General features: G+C 39.3%; 2 protein-coding genes across 2 annotated transcripts; both read right to left on the bottom strand.

Annotated features, from left to right (window-relative positions):
- Window positions 1-14,230: 14,230 nt before the first annotated feature.
- Window positions 14,231-15,357, bottom strand: LOC128920347 (uncharacterized). The gene is made up of 2 exons (XM_054227435.1): window positions 15,088-15,357; window positions 14,231-14,914 (listed from the first exon to the last, which is right to left on the bottom strand). Exons 1-2 carry the CDS (start codon window positions 15,355-15,357, stop codon window positions 14,231-14,233), a joined length of 954 nt encoding a protein of 317 aa, XP_054083410.1.
- A 345-nt stretch (window positions 15,358-15,702) lies between these two features.
- Window positions 15,703-16,866, bottom strand: LOC128920346 (uncharacterized). The gene has a single exon (XM_054227434.1). The coding sequence runs from the start codon at window positions 16,864-16,866 to the stop codon at window positions 15,703-15,705; it is 1,164 nt and encodes a 387-aa protein (XP_054083409.1).
- Window positions 16,867-17,416: the final 550 nt, after the last annotated feature.

The following is a 17,416-nucleotide window of genomic DNA, read 5'->3' as shown; positions in this document are numbered from 1 at the left end:
ATTACTCTTCGGTCTACTGCTTTGCACAACCAGCTCAATATTCTGGCCGACATATTTGAGTAGGTTGAAATTGGTCAGTAGCCGGTTGCTTACATGTGCAGATATACAAACAATTACAATGTGCGAACTTGGCTGTGCGCCAAGTTGTGAATGAAAAAAATGTTTTTTCTTCTTTTTTCATTTGCCAGTTTGTGAATGTGTAATTGATACCGACAACAATCATATGTGAATATTTGTGTGGGGGAGAAGATTCAATTAAAAAGTCTGTGGGTAGCTCAGTGATAAATTGTCTTAATTATTACTGAATTTAATTATTTATGTGAAGTTTATGACATATTTTCAAAGGAATTAAGTTAAGTTGCTGTGCTTTCAATATGTGGTCGAAGTTGGTGGTCTGGAAGTTGGAGCTTTGGCAGCCTTAAATCTACAACTGAAAAAGGATTCTGAGAAAAATAACTATGAAATTAAAATCGATAAAATTAAATTTCAGAATAATAAAAACTGAAGAAAGTATGATAGGCCAAATTTTCATTAGACATATATATTTTGCCACGAATAATCGACAATAGACCCTCGAGATAGATTTGAGTCAAATTCAATTAATTTAAGTTCCTTGTGTGAACAAGTGAGGTTTATTGAGCGCAAACTTGCTGAAATAAAATGGAAAAACATTTTGTAATTCCTTGATCAAATAGTAATATCATTTATATATGCATAAGTGTGTGTGTTCAAATAAAATGTCAGTTATTAGAAGTTTGCCCATTTGCTTGCCACATTTGCGGTGAACCGCAAACAATTTGACGATTGGAAAAGTTGCAGAGATTTTTATGCAAAAACCTTTTAAAAAGTTGCAAACATACATACATATGTTCATTCATGCCTTGTCAACAAACACCTTTGTAAAGACAAACAAATAAGGAAAGGCTAAGTTCGGGTGCAACCGAACATTTTATACTCTCCCAATTTATTGATATATTTTTATTAAGATAGCACACAATTTGACCCAATTTGAAAATCCTATAATTAGGTATATGAGAGCTAGGGGAAGTTACACTATTAGAAGAAAAATATTTCCCCTAAATTAAATTAAGATACCTGAGAGATTTACCGAAATTTTCAGTGAAAAATTACCATGGGGCTCTGAATTCTTCACATTCGATATTCGGGGCTTTGAAAAGTTATAGTCCGATTTCGACAATGTTTCCACAAGTGATGTTACAGCTCAAATACAGTATTTGTGTAAAGCTTTAAAGTCGCTATCTTCATTGGTTCCTTATGTATATATTATAAAGTGAAGGATTAAGATGTAGTTCAAAATTGAGTTAGATGGGAAGTTGTCATGGTTGTGAACCGTTTTCATCCATTTCCCACAAGTGTCATCAGGGTGTCAATGAAATGTTATATACCGAATTTCATTCGAATCTGTCGAGTAGTTCTTGAGATATGGCTTTTGACCCATAAGTGGGCGATGCCACGCCCATTTTCAATTTTGTAAAAAAATCTGAGTGCAGCACCCTTTTGCAATTTTTTCTGTAAAATTTAGTATTTCTGACGTTTTTCGTTAGTGAGATAACCCACTTTTAGTAATTTTCAACCTTACCTTTGTATGGGAGGTGGTTATAATCCGATTTCTTTCATTTTTGGTATGTGTTAAGAAGTGGCTAAAAGAAGCAACTGTAGAAAGTGTGGTTTATATAGCTTTTTTTGTTTGCTAGATATATGCAAATAACCGATTTGGGGGCGGGGCCACGCCCACTTCCCCAAAAAAATTGCATCCAAATATGCCCCTTTCTAGTGCGATCCTTTGTATAAAATTTTACTTTTATAACTTTATTTATGGCTTAATTATGACACTTTATGTGTTTTTGGTGACCATTTTGTGGGCGTGGCAGTGGTCTGATTTTGCCCATTTTCGAAAGCAACCCTCTCACGGTCCCAAGGAACATGTGTTCCAAGTTTCATCAAGATATCTCAATTTTTACTCAAGTTATCCGTTGCACGGACGGACAGACGGACAGTCGGACGGGCGGACAGACAGACATTCGAATTTTGACTCGTCTCGTCACCCTGATCATTTTGATATACACAACCCTATACATAACTCGTTAAGTTTTATGACTTACAAAGAACCGTTATGTGAACAAAACTATAATACTCTCTTAGCAACTTTTGTTGCGAGAGTATAAAAAGTGTTGAATATATTTGCTAACTTTCTATTAAATTGGAAGAATTTCAGTCAACCATGATTTAGAATTTTAGTTTCGGCAAAATATAAAATAACTATATAATACATATAATTAAAGGTATGTTATATATCTGTTAAATCCTATAATAATTAAATTCTAGGTGTGTCGAATCCACGCTCAGTTACGCCCGACCGGCACGAGGGCAACATATTTTCCTCTGTGCAGGTTGAAGGAGAGCCTCGTTAGCGGTAACAGTGGGTGCGGCTGTCACTTGAAAAGGAGAGGTTTTATCTTCACTTCACTTCCCTTAATATATATGTACATCATCTTTCCAAAACTAAAATAATCAACAATTGTCAACAAAATTTTGAAAATTTCAAATTGATTTAATTTATTAATTTCAAAGTTATGGCTGTCAACAGCGATGTGAGAGCCAATACGTGAATGCTCTGACTGTTTGTTTGATGACTATTTCGTCTTGTCCTCAATCTTCGCTTCTGTATCCAGTCTCGATAAAGCAGAACTAGCAGCGCGTTTGTTACGGCTGTCGAAATCATAGTAGCAATTGTACACTTTTGTAAAATATTGTATCGAGTCTATTTCGCACAGTGACTCTTATGATCAAGTTCAAGAAGTCACACGATAAAGAGTCCAATAAGCATTATGAACCATATACCTTGGTGATAAAAACTCATTCCGATTCTATTTATGCTAGCAAATAAGCGATTTCTATTTCGATTAACCCAAAACTAAATAAAAATTTAGCGTAATTCATAAAAATTAAACAACATATGTGAACGTGTGAAATGTGTGTATGCAACTATTGCTTCGGCAAATGCAACATTTCAACCACACATTTGTTCATCGAACAAACTGAAACAATTGCCGTGCAATTTCAATACAATTCAATTCACTTCGTTGTTAACACCTTAGATTCAATTGTGCCGACTGTCCATCTTTCTATTTGCCAACTGTAAGAATGATATTCAAATGAAGTGCATGTAAATTGCTAATACGAACATGTAGCAATGTTCAGCAATAAAAATAGTTGCATACAATTGCTTTTCAATAGTGTACGCGATAACAATGTTAATAGTAATACAAACAACACCCATAAAATTACACCAATGTAAATGTATGCGTGTGCGGAAATTGCAAACTAGTAAATAATAATTCACAGTAAGTTTGATGATGATGAAAGAAAAGCGGAGATAACTTCGACGATTACAAATTCTTTTTATAGTTTTAAGATTTTTTGAAAATAACACATTTGTAGTTTTTCACAATAGTAAAAGGTAAATTCTGTTAGTTTAAGTATAACGATTACATATAATGTCTAAGCTATCGCCATTTTTGCCGGCCACTGGTAGACCGCGAGCATATAACTGGGTCACTAGGAGTCTTGAAAGCCGGGTACTATACACTATGAGTAACTTGATCTCCATATTTATATATTTTATAACACACAAAAAAATAAAAAAATTGTTTTGGAAAACAAGTAGGAAGTGCTCGCGGTTAAAATTTTATAGCATTTCGAAGTGCATTTTGCCTTACAGATCTGAAAAGGGATTAGGGCAAATATTTAGGCATAATTTTACATTGAGTAAGTAATTGTCTTTCAGCTTTATACTTGTTTTAATTGCTCAATCTCCTTGGTATTGTTGTAAATGTAATATTTCTATTCACAATTGTATGTTTGTAGTATAAATAAGTCTAATATTCCGCTCATTTCTAAAGGACACCAACGCGTTACGAAGCAAGTGCTAATTATTGTAGCACAAATAACAATTACTATAATTAATAGAAGCCAAACACAGCGAGTGGCCAACAGCAAAATGGTTAGAGTATCCGGAAGGCAAGTGGCGCCTTTCATGGACACTTCCCTTTTTCTTTCAATTTTACGCACTGCGGTAGCTAAAATGGTTCTATACATGGCCGCGGAATATCTAAACAATTAAAGTGAAGGAAATCGTAAAGTAGTGAAAAGCTATTGTGATTTAACAAATTTGGATAGTAGCTCTTTAATTTCTACACCCAAGAAGATGTGATTTAAAAGTCTGACACAGTAAATACTTATTAAATGTCAAAGCGAATATGTGCATGGATATAATACAACTCACAGTAGGAATATAGGAATATATCAGCATATTTATGACATTCAGAATTAAGACTTGGTATGATAAAATGATATTTGTACATATCAAAGCCATATGTAATATTCAAAACTTTATATTTGCATCTGTGGTAGAGTGATTCGTGGTTTGTTTTTTTACACTGTGTATATAGCAGTGTGCATTTGTGTATATGTGGCAATGTATCTACTTTGTTGTTGTTTTTAATGTGTGGGTACTCAACTCGCTGTAGAAATATCCATGTTTTCGAAATTTCTCGTTTAACCCCCCTGGTATATCAATATCTATAACTTTAGCTCATTTTACGTTAAGCCGCAAATAAGCAATAAAACAAATATTGTAAACAAATCTGTCAATACATCCGTGGTGGTTGAATTTGAGCTCACTATTATGAAGAGGATGGGATCATGTGTAGAAGTTCACGCACGTGAGGAAAGTTTTTGATTGTCATTCACTTGGGAGTGGCCAGAAACGATTCTTCTCCACATGGTTCAAGCAGCTCACGACTTCCGGTTTTAGACCAAGTATCCTCTGGGTAGCCAACAGACATCCGTTTGAAGGCGAGCTAAAGTGAGAAGGCGAATCCCGCTTATGCGGTTGTGCGTAGGGCTTGGGACCCACCACATAAAAATGAAGTACCAATGAAAAATCTACGAAAGCCTCGGATGAGACACCCCCCTTTTGATGACGACCCCTGCAAACGTTTTAAGGATAATGATATAAGGGCATGCACCTGGAATGTCCGGACCCTTAATTGGGAAGGTGCCTCTGCCCAGCTGGTTGATTTCCTCATACGACTCAAGGCTGACATCACCGCCATCCAAGAAGTGCGATGGACGGGACAAGGACGGAAGAAGGTGGGTCCGTGTGAAATCTACTACAGCGGCCATATAAAGGAGCGCAAATTTGGTGTTGGATTTGTGGTGGGAGAGAGACTCCGTCGCAGAGTCCTGGCATTCACCCCGGTGGATGAACGTCTAGCCTCAATCCGCATCAAAGCGAGGTTCTTCAACATATCGCTGATTTGCGCCCACGCCCCAACGGAAGAGAAGGACGATGTAACCAAAGATGCTTTCTATGAGCGCCTAGAACGCACCTATGAGCGCTGCCCCCGCCACGATGTAAAAGTCGTGCTTGGCGATTTTAACGCCAGGGTGGGTAAAGAAGGTGTCTTTGGCACAACAGGCGGAAAATTCAGCCTCCATGACGAAACATCGCCAAACGGCCTGAGGCTGATCGACTTCGCTGGGGCCCGAAATATGGTCGCTTGTAGTACCAGATTCCAGCATAAGAAAATACATCAAGCTACTTGGCTGTCTCCTGATCGAAACACGTGGAACCCAATCGATCACGTTGTGATAGACGGAAGACATTTCTCCTGTGTTTTAGACGTGCGTACGCTCCGAGGACCAAATATAGACTCGGACCATTATCTGGTCGCAGCGAAGATACGCACCCGCCTCTGTGCAGCAAAGAATGCCCGTCAACAAACACAAGGAATGTTCGACGTCGAAAAGCTGCAATCGCAACAGACAGCCACGAAATACTCTACTCGACTTGCTGGTACGATGAGGAGTGCCGTCTCGCAGCGGAGAGAAAACAGACTGCCTACCTCGCAACGTTGCAAACGACCACAACACGTGCGGGATGGGATAGATACCGAGAGCTGAAGAGGGAAGCGAGACGCATTTGCAGACAAAAAAAGAAAGAGGCCGAAATGCGTGAGTACGAAGAGCTTGAGAAGCTGGCAGACAGAGGGAATGCTCGAAAATTTTATGAAAAAATGAAGCGACTTAACGAAGGTTTCAAGACCGGAGCATCCACATGTAGAGACCAAGGTGGTAATCTGGTAACCGATGTCCAGGGCATACTGGGATTATGGAGGGAACACTTCTCCGACCTGCTGAATGGCAGTGAGAGTACAACACCAGGAGATGGCGAACCCGATCCCCCAATCGATGACGATGGAAGAGATGTTCCATTACCCGACCATGAAGAAATTCGAATAGCAATTACCCGCTTGAAGAACAACAAAGCAGCGGGGGCCGATAGATTACCGGCAGAACTATTCAAATACGGCGGCGAAGAACTGATAAGGTGCATGCATCAGCTTCTTTGCAGAATATGGTCGGAAGAAAGCATGCCTGACGATTGGAATCTCAGTGTGCTCTGCCCAATCCATAAAAAGGGAGATCCCACAATCTGCGCCAATTACCGTGGGATCAGCTGCCTAAATATCGCATACAAGGTTCTATCGAGCGTACTGTGTGAAAGACTAAAGCCCACCGTCAACAAACTGATTGGACCTTATCAGTGTGGCTTTAGACCTGGAAAATCGACAACTGACCAGATATTCAACATGCGCCAAATTTTGGAGAATACCCGTGAAAAGAGGATCGACACACACCACCTTTTTCTTGATTTTAAAGCTGCTTTCGACAGCACGAAAAGGAGTTGCCTTTACGCCGCGATGTCTGAATTTGGTATCCCCGCAAAACTAGTACGGCTGTGTAAATTGACGTTGAGCAACACCAAAAGCTCCGTCATGATTGGGAAGGACCTCTCCGAGTCGTTCGATACCAAACGAGGTTTCAGACAAGGTGACACACTATCGTGCGACTTCTTTAACCTGACGCTGGAAAAAATTATAAGAGCTGCAGAGCTAAACCGAGAAGGTACAATCTTCTACAAGAGTGTACAGCTCCTGGCGTACGCCGATGATATTGATATCAGCGGAAGCAACAACCGCGCCGTTTGTTCTGCTTTTTCCCGCATGGATAAGGAGGCGAAGCGAATGGGTCTGGAGGTGAATGAGGACAAGACGAAATATCTCCTGTCATCAAACAAACAGTCGGCGCATTCGCGTCCTGGCTCCCACGTTACTGTTGACAGTCATAACTTCGAGGTCGCAGATAATTTCGTATACCTGGGAACCAGCATCAACAACACGAACAATGTCAGCCTCGAAATCCAGCGCAGAATAACTCTTGCCAACAGGTGCAACTTTGGACTGAGTAGGCAATTGAACAGCCAAAATCAAGCTCTGCAAGTCGCTTATCATTTCCGTCCTGCTTTACGGTGCAGAAGCTTGGACGATGTCAACATCAGATGAGACGACGCTAGGAGTTTTCGAGAGGAAAATTTTGCGTAAGATTTATGGTCCTCAGAGCAACGGCGAATACCGCAGACGATGGAACGATGAGCTGTACGAGTTATACGACGACATTGACATGGTTCAGCGAATAAAAAGACAGCGGCTACGCTGGCTAGGTCCGAATGGACGAAAACACTCCAGCCCTGAAAGTGTTCGATGCAGTACCCGCCGGAGGAAGCCGAGGAAGGGGAAGGCCTCCACTCCGTTGGAGGGACCAGGTGGAGAGCGACCTGGTTACACTTGGGATCTCCAACTGGCGCCGAACTGCGAAGGAGAGAGAGAGGTGGCGCACTATCGTCGATTCGGCTATAACCGGCTAAACGGTTGCAACGCCAATCACATACATTATGAAGATATGTAAATGATGGACTTTTGTGATGGATATAAAACCGTAAGTTTTCTATTTGCATGCATATATATTTTTTCAGTTTCGGAAGTAGCGTGTAACACATATTTTTCCGAAAATGTTCCAGTCAAGGCAGGAAATATCAATCTTTCACGAATTGAGTAGTAAGTATTTATAATATAAATTTTATATGTTCAGCCATGTTGCTTCATACTCATATTTGAGTGCATCAATCGATAGTCTGTCTGACATACATCTTCGCGTTATTATAATTGGCCTTTCAAGTTCTAAATGTAGGTTAACCTAAAAAGCTAAATTTGCCGTCAACCGGTCTGGTCACATATCACAAATGCGATTAATTTTTGGAAACTGAAAGCAAGGAAATTGAAAATCCCTATTTCGCTTATCACTACTTATCACTCATCATTAGCTTTATCGACGTTGATGCTAGGAACTGTAATATAGTTGATAGTCATAGCTACCGCCAATTTCATTTTAACAACAACAGCACGTGAACCTGGCATTAACACAGAGTTGGCAGTAATCGGCAGTTAACAATTGCCTTAAGTCGAACATTGGCTTTAGAATAGTGCATACTTAGAAAAACCAATTTCCCGTTCGAGCTTTTGAAGATATGTTACCATATGTAAAGTGAATAGGTAAACGTTTTTTTAAAGCCAGAGGTTTTCGTTATTATCCAATCACCCTTGGTTGAATGAGTTATTCTTAGTTTTAATATTTTATTATTGCACCCTCAGTTGCACCGTTTTCTTCTTCAAAACTCTTTTCTGCATTATTTTAAAAGAAAATAGCGAAAACTAAAACATATATTAATTGTACTAGAAAGCATTTTAACGGTTTAAAGAGCATATGTGAGGATAACTATAACATACTTGGATCTAAAACCATCGCTGTATAATAATGGAATGAAACTTAATTTATTTTTTGACAAGCCAAGTTAGACTGAAAATCATATAAAGTTTGAATCAGTAAAAAAAGAAGCATGAAACATGATTCAACGCACACTGATGAGATTCAGTATCAGTAGAATCAAAATTTTACACATTTCGATTTGTTGCCACAGAAAAAAATGTTTTACATTTCATACCTTGCATCTTGATTTGCTTCGTTGTACGCGCTTCAAAGTATGCTCAGCGCACAAATAATGCGATATCTTATTCATGACATGTTCCGTACAAAGTTTTCGCATTTTTTAAGTAAAATCTTGTTTGTGTTCAAAGGTGGCTAAGTTTCTTCAACTACTAAAGCTTTAACAACCAAACTTTCTAGAGTCGTTACAATTACATTAACAAAAAGGTACGGACGGGATGCACTCAAATTGGTATACACAAATTTAAATGGATGTGGCTCTGCCCACTTATGAATCAAAAACCATACATCCGAAATTACTCGACCAATTTTAATGAAATTTGGTTCGTGACATCTCAATGATATGTTATGAAAAGCGGTTCACAACCACGCCTACTTAATACATACCAGAACTGTGAAACCGATCTGAATCGTTTATCTTTCATGATATAAAGTAGGCACTAATGAACATATCGGAACAGAACTTTGCACAAATACTACATTTAAAGTGGGGCATCGCCCTTCTAAAAATCGTCGAAATGGGACCATAAGTTTTTAAGGCGCCATATATCGAACATGAGGATCTCAGTGCTTCTAATACATTTTTTACCGAAAATATAGGTAAGTCTCTCAGATATTTAGAAGAAATTAATATTTTTCTTTTATTAATATGACTCCGTACCAAAAATGAGTTAAATCGTGTTATAACTTTACCTAGCTCCCATATACCTATTATTAGGGTTTTCAAACTTTCAATGGATATTATACCATACATACGCCGAATATGTGAGTCAAATTGTGCGCTAAATTGTTCTATGTCCAGGAAAAAAGTAGATTTACTGAATTGTGTTCGATTGATGCTGGAGTTCTAATGCTAGTGGAGTTCTAATCACTAGTGAAGCCCCTTCTTCTTTGCGAAGAACTCCGACAGCCACTTTTCACAAGCCTCTTTTGAGTTCAATTTTACACCAACAAGGGCGTTCGCCATAGACAGGAACAGGTGGCTATCACTTGGCGCTATATCCGGGCAATATGGTGGATACGACAAAACCTCCCATCCGAGCTCCCGTAGCTTCTGACGAATCATCAACGAAGTGTGTGGTCTGGCGTTGTCCTCTTGGAACACTACACCCTTCCTGTTGGCCAATTCTGGCCGCTTCTGGTCGATCGCCTGCTTTAAGCGGTACAGTTGTTCGCAGTAGATGGTAGAATTAAGCGTTTGGCCATATGAGAGCAGCTCATAGGGGATGATTCTCTTCCAATCCCACCAAACATACCGCACAACCTTCCAGGTCGTCAATCTCGGCTTGGTCACTGTTGGGAACGATTCACCGGCCTTCGAAATTCAAAAAAAGGCGGATATTTGCCAACCTAATATTTCCGAAAAATGGTTAAAGAATTGGAAATTATAGGTAAATACACAGAAATCTAAATTAAGGACTGAGAAATGTCCCCCTGTAATATAAAATGGCTCTACAACACCAGAAAGTGAAACTGTCAAAAACCTGGCCTTTATGTGGGCAAACGACTTCAAAAACACATATAAAAGAGAAAACGAAGCAACTCAAATTTAAAACTAAAATAATGTACTGTATTTTAGGTCAGCGATCACAACTTGAAAATAGAGTACAATTTTACAAATCAATTCTAAAACGGGTATGGACGTATGTAACGCAGTTATGGGGTAAGGCGAGTACATGTGATATTGAAATTCTCCAAAGATATCAATCGAAAACTTTAAGAAGCATTGTGAGTTCCAAGGAGCAATATAAGCAACTTCGAAATCCACAAAGACTTTAATATACGTTTTGTTAATTACAGACGCATATTTTGGATCTTTTTAGTAGTTTTAAGAATATTTTTTAGCAAATAATGTAATTGAAGAATATATTGATTAGTCTCAATGGAGATCAGTCAATTATGTCACAATTACTGAATTTAAGTATATTGCATTTAAGATCCAAATACACGTAAAGCCTTTAAGCTCCCTACTACTTAATTAGCTGTGTAAATATCGGTAGTACTGGTGCAGCACAAAACTTTATGATTTAAATGTTGTCAAGCAATTAGCATTTCCTGAATTATTTTCTCAAATATGCGATACTGGAAGTGTTGAGAGTTTGACATTTAAAAGTGAGTGAGAAAAGTTTACTTCGCTTTCATTGGTGATGGGGTAGATAGAACGCTTAACGGATTTAAAAATAACCAACATGAATTTAATAAATTTAAATTCATATCATATCATTTTTATTCTCTTGCAACAAAGTTGGTAAAGAGAGTATTATAGTTTTGTCCACATAACGGTTGGTTGTAAGTCCTAAAACTAAACGAGTTAGATATAGGGTTATATATATCAAAATGATCAGGGTGACGAGAAAAGTTCAAATCCGGATGTCTATCTGTCCGTCCGTCCGTGCAAGCTGTAACTTGAGTAAAAATTGAGATATCTTGATGAAACTTGGCACACTTATTTCTTGGCACCATAAGAAGGTTAACCCATTCAGAACCAATGTGACGTAGCCGTCACGACAGCATAGCCCTTCTTTATTTGCCGTAAAAAAAAAATGGGTAATGAAAATTTAATTTAAAATGCAACATAATCTCTTCTTAAGCGGTACTATCAAGTTTGCGTCAGTTGCAATTAAGTTTTGCTTGTGAGTATATGCTTTGGCGTTAGTTTGGTTTTGTGTGTATATCGAAAACAAGAAAAATGACGATAAGAGCAAAGGGCAAAAAGTAAGTATATATATATTTTTTACTTGCGTGCAACTAAAAAAAATAATATATGTAGTATTACTAAAAAATATGTGTAGACAAATGTGCGAAATAAAAACTTACAAGTTATTGTGTTTTACTAGTGTCTGATTAAGTTTTTTATTGCTGTGACGTAAACGTTACGTTGGTCCAAATACCCTGGTAGTACATATATTGATTTATTAGGGGAAAACTGATTGTTTTTTAGGGGAAAACCGTTGCGTTTTGGATACAAGATGTGGTGTCTCAATACGTCCCAAGGATACCTTGCAAATTTTTAGATGTACCAAGGCATTAATCCATGTATACCAGAAGAATATCCAAAAATATATGGAAAGAACCCTGCGCCATTGTTTTCCATGCTTGATGATCTAAATGACGAAAAAAGGCAATTGCCCTATTGCATATATTTTGATAATTTATTTACTTTAGTTTGTGTCTTGCTCGGTTTGAAAGAGCGGGGCTACGATGGCACTGGAACAATGCGAGAAATTATGATTCCTAGGTCTTGCCCTTTGCCTGATAAAAAGGCTCTAAAAAAGAAACAACGTGGATACATAAAGAGCATAAAACTGGAAGGTGCAGAAATATACATAACCAAATGGACTGACAACTCTGTTGTTACTGTAGCTTCAACGATTTACGGAAAAAATCCTGTGTCCAAGATCTGTCGATATTCACGATAACAACGCCGAAAAATCGACGTTCCCCGGCCATATGCGGACGCCATGTACAATGCTTCAATGGGAGGTACAGATCGAATGGATTAGAACGTAAATGTTTACAGAATTGCCGCTAGGGGCAAAAAATGGTGGTGGTCTATATTTACGTGGCTTATAGACGTTTCAATTCAAAATGGTTGGATTCTGCATCGGAAAAGCGATTCAGGCATGACGAAAATTGATTTTCGTCGATCAATTTCCAGACACTATTGTGGTAATCTTGGCGTTAGAAAGCCACCTGGAGGTTTTCGAAGACCGAAAAATGAAGCTGAATGTGCGAACGAAAGATACGATGGCATCGATCACTTTGTGGAGGTAGTTCCTGGTAATAAACGTCGACGTTGGCAAGGTCATAATTGCAATACAGTGCGCATAACGATGTGTGTCGTTTTATAAATGTTAACTAATCTTTGCTAAATTTTTTATTCTTCTTTACTTAATCTTGAAATATGAATTTTCCTTTTTTATTTAAGTGAAATGTAAAATACAAAATAAAAATGTATGAGGACCAACGTGACGTATACGTCACAGGCTCCTGGCACGCCCCCTGTGAACATTTAGTTTTTTTCTTTTCAGATTTTAATTTAGCAGCTCAAAATTAGTATATCCTACAAATTTCAATATTTTATGTAAATTTTAAGCGTTCTGTCCTTAATGGGTTAAGTTCGAAAATGGGCATAATCGGACCACTGCCACGCCCACAAAATGGCGAAAACCGAAAACACTTAAAAGGCCATAACTAAGCTATAAATAAAGCTATGGAAGTAAAATTTGGTATGTAGGATGACACTATGAAGTGGCATATGTTGATGTAATTTTTTTGGAGAAGTGGGCGTAGCCCCGCTCCCTACTAAGTTTTTTGTACATATCTGGCAAACTGCTAAATTTTTTTTTAGGTACTACCTTATACAGTCCAAAAATGGAGAAAATCGGATTATAACCACGCCTACCTCCCATACAAAGGTTATGTTGAAAACTACTAAAAGTGGGTTAACTCACTAACAAAAAACGCCAGAAACACTAAATTTCACATATGAAATGGCAGATGGAAGCTGCACTCATATCTTTTTACAAAATGGAAAATGGGCGTGGCATTGCCCACTTATGGGTCAAAAACCATATCTCAAGAAGTACTCGACCGATTTCAATGAATCTTGGTTTGTAATAGTTTCCTTACACCCCAATGATATGTTGTGAAAATAACAAATCGCTTCACAACCACGCCTACTTTCTATATACCAGAACTTTGAAGATGATCTGAATCGTTTACTTTACAATATATAAAGTAAGCACTAGTGAAGATATCGATGCAGAACTTTGCACAAATACTACGTTTATAGTGTGGCAGCCCCATTCTTAAAATCGCCGAAATCGGACCATAGGTTTTCAAGGCCCCATATATCGAACATGAGGACCTCGGTGCTTCTAACCTAATATTGGGGGTTTCCTATTCAATGGACTTTATACAATATATATGACGAATATGTGGGTCAAATTGTGTATAATATAATATTAATAAAGTTGTTAAATAATTAATTTTACAGCGGGTAGAGTTCCAATATGATCTTACTTTATTTGACGGTTTGACCGTATAGCTTGACATCCGAAAAGAGAAGGACTAGTGCATGTATGTCCTGCACTATTTATAGTAGTTTGTAGGAATTTAAAATACCGTAACATTGCATTCGCGTAAACAAATAGCATAGCAAACAGAAGTGGATGGTAAAAGAAAGAAAACAAAGTAAGCTAAGATAAGGCATTGCCAGATAGGAATTATAACAATTAGGAATAAACTTAAATATTAGGAATAAAATTAAATATTAGGAATAAAATTAAAAGTATTAATCTTAAACATCCTGCCCGGTCGAGTCTACCGACTCGAAATCCTCGTTCTCTAGCAAGAGACACAATTTCTGGACAGCTCGGTTCATGTATCCTTTAGAGGTTCTCAACGTGACATTGCGGACAGCTCCATCAGCTCCAGGATGTACTGATATGACTCGACCAAGACACCAATGCGAAGGAGGCATGTTCTCTTGTTTAACTAGAACGATATCCTTCACCCTTATGTTCGGTGTGCGTCGCTGCCACTTGTTCCGTCTCTGCAAGATGGTGAGATACTCCTCACTCCACCTATCCCAAAATCTTTGATGAAGTTGACGTATCCATTGCCACTGTTTCAATCGTTTGGAAGGAACTTGTTGAATATCTGGTTCAGGGACCGCCAGGAGCGGCGACCCAATCAGGAAATCGCCTGGCGTTAAGGCAAGTTTGTCCTCAGGATCGTCGTACAGTGGTGTAATCGGACGAGAATTGAGACAAGCTTCGATTCTAACGGCCAATGTTTGCAGTTGACTATACCACATGACTTGTGTACCCACGCAGCGTATCAAGTGATGCTTAGCGGACTTCACCGCAGCCTCCCAGATACCTCCTTGATGTGGAGCACTGGGGGTGATGAAATGCCAATGTGTGCCTGTGTCAGCTAAGAACCGCTGATTATTCTCACTCTGCCATGCTGCAAGATCTTCCTTCAAGAGTCGGTTAGCTCCAACAAAGGCTGTCCCGTTGTCACTATATAAATCACGACAAGGACCGCGTCTGCTGAGGTACGGCTATGTGTGGTTTCGAAGATCTGCTCGCATTCGTTCTCTTGCGAATCGCCAGCAACCGTTATGTCTTCCATTTGCCAAAACTTACTCACCAGTTCTTCTAAATGGTGATCCTCTCTCTCTACTAACGTGGTGAGTGTGAGCAATGATTCCTTCGAAGTATGAGACACTGCTGCTGGGCCAAACACCACCCATCCAAGGCGGGTACGCTGGGCAAAAGGTTCGTCTGGTCCTCCACCGATGACCTCCCCTTGTATGAGTCGACCCCACACGTCCGCGCCGATAAGAATGTCGATTGTTCCAGACGTACCAAACTGGTCGTCCGCCAAAGCTAAGCCTTTCAAGTATGGCCATTGGTTCATGTCAATCTTCACTGCTGGAGTCGGAGAAGTAATGGACGATAAAACCAAGGCATCAATTCGCATCTCAAAATTAGTTGTTGTTGATCTCAGAGTGAAGGTCACACTGCCGTTCACTTGAGTACTAATGGCAGAACCTACTCCTTCTACCATTACGTTACATTTTCGTCGATATAGTTGCAAACAGTTAGCTAGTCGGTCCGTTACGAAGCTAACCTGTGATCCAGGATCACATAATACCCGGGCCACTCGCTGCACCGATGCGTCTCCAATGGCATATACACGCGCTGTTGCTAAAAGAGTGATCGGCTTTGGGTTGACAACGAGGGACCTGGCGGGTGCTGCTAGTCATGCTGTTGAGGTTGTCTGCACCTCAGCAGGCACGTTATTAGATACTGGTGAAGTAATTGAAGATCCAAGCGTTGACGCATTATTGACCTTAGCTCGGCATAAGATTGTGTTGTGCTTGCGACCACAATTTCGGCAATTACCTGAGGAACACTGCCTTAGCGAATGTCCAGCACGTAGGCATTTGTAACACAATTGCAATCTCCTAATCGCCTCAAATCGTTGCTCTAGATTGAGAGCCAACACTGTAGGACACTTAGCGATTCGATGTGGTAAGCTGCAATGAGCACACAACGCTGCATCTGTAGTCGCGACATGCGCCCTCACTGGCCGTTGTTGCCGACACACCATTAACGCAGTCGATGGTTCCGAAGACAGGCTATGAGCACGTTTTTCGAGAAACTTCAATAGATCTTCTAACTGTGGTATGTCTGTAGGAGAGCACGTCATACACCAATCCCTTTTGGTTACAGCTGGAAGCTTAGTCACCACGATTGGTACAGCTATTGCATCCCAGTGATGTATAGGAATATCCATCACCCGCAGAGCACGCAGTGACTCATGAACCGTGTCCACAATTGACAGCAACGATTGTGATGACTCCAGGGTAGCTGCCTTAAGGTTAAGAAAACGGGATACGTGTAGTTCCGCTAGCTGCTTTTTGTTGTCGTAACGTTCCTTCAGAGCATTCCACACCTCTTGATAGCCACCCGAGTAGATTCCTCCAATTAAGGGAACAGAGGCTACATTGACTGCCTGACGAAGTTTGCCCAACTTAAATGCTTCCGGGTATGCCGAGTGATGAACCAGTGTTTCAAACGCATCTTTGAACGCTAACCACTTGCACATGTCTCCATCGAATGACGGAATAGCTAACGGATCTAACTTAAGATCAACCAAGTGGCCATCCAGCGATGATATGGGGCAATCGCGCGCACCATCGGTGACATTGGATTCGACCTTTGACGATGAGATTAACCGATTAAGTTTACTGCATACTTCCTTGTAAAGCTCCTCTACTGTTTCCCAAAGCGCATCGTGTGAACCCATCTCGGTGGGCGTAGCTCCTCCAACCAGATGATTGTGATTCTCCACGAATCGCTCGAAGTGTGTTTCAACTGATCTGAGTTCTTGTTGAAGATGAAAAACATACAGATCGTCCATGACGCCGTCAGACACACGTGCGTGTATGCGCTTTATAGAATTCACCGCAGATGTACGCCAGTTTAATTCCGCCATGAAAATCACTCAATTAACACAAACAAAATTTAAATATTTGTCCTCACAGGAGGCACCAAAAAATGTTAAATAATTAATTTTACAGCGGGTAGAGTTCCAATATGATCTTACTTTATTTGACGGTTTGACCGTATAGCTTGACATCCGAAAAGAGAAGGACTAGTGCATGCATGTCCTGCACTATTTATAGTAGTTTGTAGGAATTTAAAATACCGTAACATTGCATTCGCGTAAACAAATAGCATAGCAAACAGAAGTGGATGGTAAAAGAAAGAAAACAAAGTAAGCTAAGATAAGGCATTGCCAGATAGGAATTATAACAATTATTATTATAAACTTAAATATTAGGAATAAAATTAAATATTAGGAATAAAATTAAAAGTATTAATCTTAAACAAAAGTTAAATAAACAAATTGCGAAAGTATAAAATGTTCGGTTACACCCGAACTTAGCCCTTCCTTACTTGTTATATAA

Source organism: Zeugodacus cucurbitae, chromosome 3 (genome assembly GCF_028554725.1).
Source record: "Zeugodacus cucurbitae isolate PBARC_wt_2022May chromosome 3, idZeuCucr1.2, whole genome shotgun sequence".
NCBI classification, from domain to species: domain Eukaryota; kingdom Metazoa; phylum Arthropoda; class Insecta; order Diptera; family Tephritidae; genus Zeugodacus; species Zeugodacus cucurbitae.
The sequence above is the reverse complement of the archived record's forward strand: the minus strand, read 5'-3'. Positions and strand labels throughout refer to the sequence as shown.